At 32.5% G+C, this 4,859-nt stretch overlaps 1 protein-coding gene across 1 annotated transcript; it reads right to left on the reverse strand.

Annotated features, from left to right (window-relative positions):
• Window positions 1-468: 468 nt before the first annotated feature.
• On the reverse strand, window positions 469-3,942 carry LOC102605781 (probable protein Pop3). The gene is made up of 2 exons (XM_006355662.2): window positions 3,710-3,942; window positions 469-933 (listed from the first exon to the last, which is right to left on the reverse strand). Exons 1-2 carry the CDS (start codon window positions 3,850-3,852, stop codon window positions 756-758), a joined length of 321 nt encoding a protein of 106 aa, XP_006355724.1. The 5' UTR covers window positions 3,853-3,942; the 3' UTR covers window positions 469-755.
• Between the last annotated feature and the right edge of the window lie 917 nt (window positions 3,943-4,859).

Genomic DNA, 4,859 nt, shown 5'->3' on the forward strand with positions numbered 1-4,859 from the left:
AATACCGGCAAAGGTTGTGTAAGTCATCCATAATATCAAATAAATTGTTTTTGTCTTTGTTAAACTTACCAGCGGCTATAATTATAGTGATCTTCCTATTCAACCACTTTGATCATTTCCAAGCATCTGAAGAGTCAATCATTTTTGTATGATTCTTTGCTAATATTCTTGTTGAACCTCCTTGTTATGAACTCTGCAGTGTGGCAATCTCATTAACGTCAAAACTACAGAAATGTGAGTTTTTATGCTTTATTAGCCATTTTGTTTCCTTGTTCCTTTTGTCCTTCAATTGTTAATATGCATTGTCGCAATGAAAATATATTGTGTCACGTAGCTATTTATCTCCTTTAGTAGACCTATCCTGCGTAAATCCAAATGCCTGGCCGGGACTGGGTAGAGTCATTGACGAGTTTGAGAGTTACCAACAATCGATGAATTTGGTCATCGTAAAATGTAAAAAAAGGAGGAAATGGAAACACCAATCTGAGTTTATTGATGCACTTATATGTTGTTCATCATTCATTCTCCCTGGGAAGAGAAGAACGAAGAGCATTCTTCCTCGAGTTTAAACAGCCCAAGCTGACCATAAGTTACTCGCATTAGCGTCTACGAAGTGAATACAATAATTGCAAACAAGCAAGACACACACCCTTAATAAAAGTTTGTGTTCTTATTGGATTTCAGTACAGTAAAGTAAAACTGATATACCTATTACATCAAGTGCATCAATTTGTGAATCCAGTTTAGGGACTGAGTTACTGTGGTTTGTAGTCAATGATAAGGACTTTCTCCAGCTGAGGAAGCATTGTATTTGCAAATTCAACATGAACAGGATGAGCTATATACTCTGCAACGCCTTCTAAACTGTCAAACGTCGACTCAAAAACATGAGTGAAACCTTGGTGAAGGTTTTCTATGCTCACATCCTTGCCCCTGCAATAATGACATACAAATTACATTTCAATACTTGTATGAACTTACAGGGGAAAAAAACTAATGCCTCACTAGTGTTGTCAAAAGCGTGGTTAAGCCCTAAAGCAACGCTCAAAACTTGTTGAGCACTTTGACTCACTTAATGTGCGCTTCAATGTCATCATCAAGGTTCTAAGACGTACTTTTCAAGAGGCAACACTAAACAATTGATATTTTAGTTTTATAGTATTGTTTTCCTCAATCTCTTTGTTCATATATTTGTCAATAATGCTTATAATTATTAGTTTTGGACTAAACAAATACATTTGTATTTTTTCTCCCTTTGCGCCTTTTTTCATGAAAGCCTACACTTTATTTGTGCTTTGCTCTTAAAGCCTCAATAGACCTTAGAGTTTTTTTTTTTGCGCTTTTTGCTTTTGATAACACCGTGCCTCACAATGTTCTTTTTACCCCAAGTTCCCTAGACATAAAGCCTTAGGGCATTGCTACCAGAAGCAAGACAAAATATTACTTCTACATCACTTCCCATCAAGCATATATATAAATCAAAATTGAGTTTACTTCAACAGGACAATCTCTTCAAGTTCAGTTTATAAGTGCAATTCTTTTTGGATAACCGATAAATCCTCAAAGTCCAATGGTGTACAGTTTGAAACTCGATAGATAATAGACCCACTCCTCCTCCCTTCTCTACTTAAATCTAGGCTATTGTCTGCCTAGGATTCGAACCCATCACCTAACTGACATAGCACAGGCTATGCTCTAACAACTAGAAGGGGGAATTACCAAAATCAAAACATTTATAGTTCCAATTCTAGGAATGCATTTGTTTATTTTATTTTAACACTGCACATAGAGTAAATGATCATTCGTGAACTTTGTATGTCAAGCTTAAACTATCCCTTCCGCCCCATAGTGGAAACTCGAGTGCTCTTTCAGATCTCAGAGGTTACTACTTCTGGAGTATCTTAGTCAAAGCGTGATGTAATCTTTAGATGTTGTCAACGCCAAAAACAAACCAACTACTGGCCGAGGCGAGGATGCATTAGTTTGCACACGAGAAGCGGGTGAGGTATCGTAGACCTAAATGAGAAGTAGCATAAAAGACATATACTGGAAACAAACTAAGGGCGGAACTTTCACGTTTCTAAAAATTTTATAGGGACGCAAGGAGGTGCACCTAGTGACGGTGACCACCACATAAGCCACTAGTGTCTGAGAGAAAACGGACAGCACATTGTATAAGTTGGTGTGATTGGTGAGGACTCTATTTATCAGTAATCACCTTTTGTTGTCTTGAAGTTCAAGTATGTCTGTTGCAGGTGATGCAACCTCTAATAAATGTAACCACTCCTGGAAACACCCAAGGAAGTTATGGGTGATGTTAGAATCCATAATGAAGCAATTATACGATATGAATGGTATGGAACCTTAACGATCATTTTAGAAGTAGCCCTTTACTAGCCTAACGTCTCCGGTCAATGCTCCATTCTAAGAAGTGTCAATAGCCTAATAACTGGCAATAATTGTGTTATGACTTGCAGCAAATGTGCTCATCAACATTGATCTATACATTTTAAGTACTTTTCCTCATCTAGATCCAATCAGCTAAAAAGTTCAACAGATCTAGAATTTTTTTTCCTTTTATCACATTGACCTTTTAACTTACCAAATGACATAACAATAACATACCCAATGTAAGCCCACAGAGTTAGATCTAAGGAGGGTAAGTATACACAGATATTACCCCGGAGGTAGAGAGATTGTTTCTGACAAACCCTCGATTCAACTTACCAAACTAACACACTAATGAAAATCAATAATGCTAAAGTTTTTATTTTTATGTTTCCAATCATAAGAACCAAGAATGTCAACATTGAACCTCAAAATCAGATACACACATAAAAAGGATTGCTCCAATACTCAAGTAAAAAGAGACGAACCATCCACAGATAAGGTAAGAACAGGGGGGGGAAGGAGTAGAACAGACAACATAGAAAATATTGAAGATTTGTGGAGGAGACAAGAAAGAGGGGCACCAATGAAAATCAACAATACTAAAGTTTTGCTTTTTATGTTTTCCAATCATAAGAATGTCAACATGGAACCTCAAAATCAAGCACACACATAAAAAAGGGGTTGCTTTAATACTCAACTAAAAGAGAAATCAACCACAGATAAGGTCAAAAGCAGGAGAAAAAGGGAAAAGGGGTTGAGCAAGATTGAAGATTTATGGAAGAGAAAAGAAAGAGGGTACCAATGAAAAGCCTTCATGGGTTCAACAAGATCCTGAATATTCTTTCATTTTATCACATTGACCTTTTAACTTACCAAATGATACGCATACTCAATGTAATCCCACAAAGTGAGATCTGAGGAGAGTAACTATAAGCAGACCTTACCCCGGAGGTAGAAAGGCTGTTTCTGAAAGACCCTCAATTCAACTTACCAAACTAACACACTAATGAAAATCAAGAATGCTAAAGTTGTTATTTTTATGTTTCCAATCATAAAAACCAAGAAAGTCAACACTGAACCTCAAATCAAGCACACACAGAAATGAAAATCAAGAATCCTAAAGTTTTGCTTTTTATGTTTTCACAATCATAAGAATGTGAACATTGAACCTCAAAATCAAGCACACATATAAAAAGGGGTTGCTTTAATACTCAACTAAAAGAGAAATCAACCACAGATAAAGGTAAAAAGCAGGAGAAAAGGGGAAAAGGGGTTGAGCAAGATTGAAGATTTATGGAAGAGAAAAGAAAGAGGGTACCATTGAAAAGCCTTCATGGGTTCAATAAGATTGACAAGATTAGCATACTGCTTAATGAGTTGATCAATTTGTTCAGGTGGGATCCCATCTTTGAACTTTGCTAGCAAAATGTGCTTCACCACTCCTCCTTTACCACCCTCCATTTCTATTTTATCACTCTTCTTCCTTGACTAGACAAGCAAAAATAGTGGAGAGAAAAGGGTCCTTTATTTGGTTGATTGTATGAGTAATCAATCCACCTGTCCCAATTTATCCCAAACTCTCTCTCTCTTCTAAAGAATTGACTTTAGTTATTAAGGGGTCGTTTGGTAGAGCGTATAAGAATAATGCTGAATATGATGTATTAGTAATGCAAGCATTAGTAATGCTTGCATTATTTCTTATACATTGTTTGGTTTGATGTATTGGAAATAGCAAGCCTTGTATAAAGACTATTAAAAAATATTTGTTTACAAAAATACCCCACATTATTATTATTATTATTATTATTATTATTATTATTATTATTATTATTATTATTATTATTATTATTATTATTATTATTATTATTATTATTATTATTATTATTATTATTATTATTATTATTATTATTATTATTATTATTATTATTATTATTATTATTATTATTATTATTATTATTATTATTATTATTATTATTATTATTATTATTATTATTATTATTATTATTATTATTATTATTATTATTATTATTATTATTATTATTATTATTATTATTATTATTATTATTATTATTATTATTATTATTATTATTATTATTATTATTATTATTATTATTATTATTATTATTATTATTATTATTATTATTATTATTATTATTATTATTATTATTATTATTATTATTATTATTATTATTATTATTATTATTATTATTATTATTATTATTATTATTATTATTATTATTATTATTATTATTATTATTATTATTATTATTAGGATTAGAGGGTACTTTTGTCATTAGTTAATCTAATGCATGCATTAAAACCATTGCATTGCTAATACCTAGAAAATCCATGGTATTAGCAATACACACCTTAATACACAATAGAGTGTATAACTAATGCAAGCATTAGTTATACATAGGTTGGGAAAAGAGTACCAAACAAGGTACTAGTAATACACAATGCTAAAT

Source organism: Solanum tuberosum, unplaced genomic scaffold, assembly GCF_000226075.1.
Source record: "Solanum tuberosum cultivar DM 1-3 516 R44 unplaced genomic scaffold, SolTub_3.0 scf00202, whole genome shotgun sequence".
NCBI classification, from domain to species: domain Eukaryota; kingdom Viridiplantae; phylum Streptophyta; class Magnoliopsida; order Solanales; family Solanaceae; genus Solanum; species Solanum tuberosum.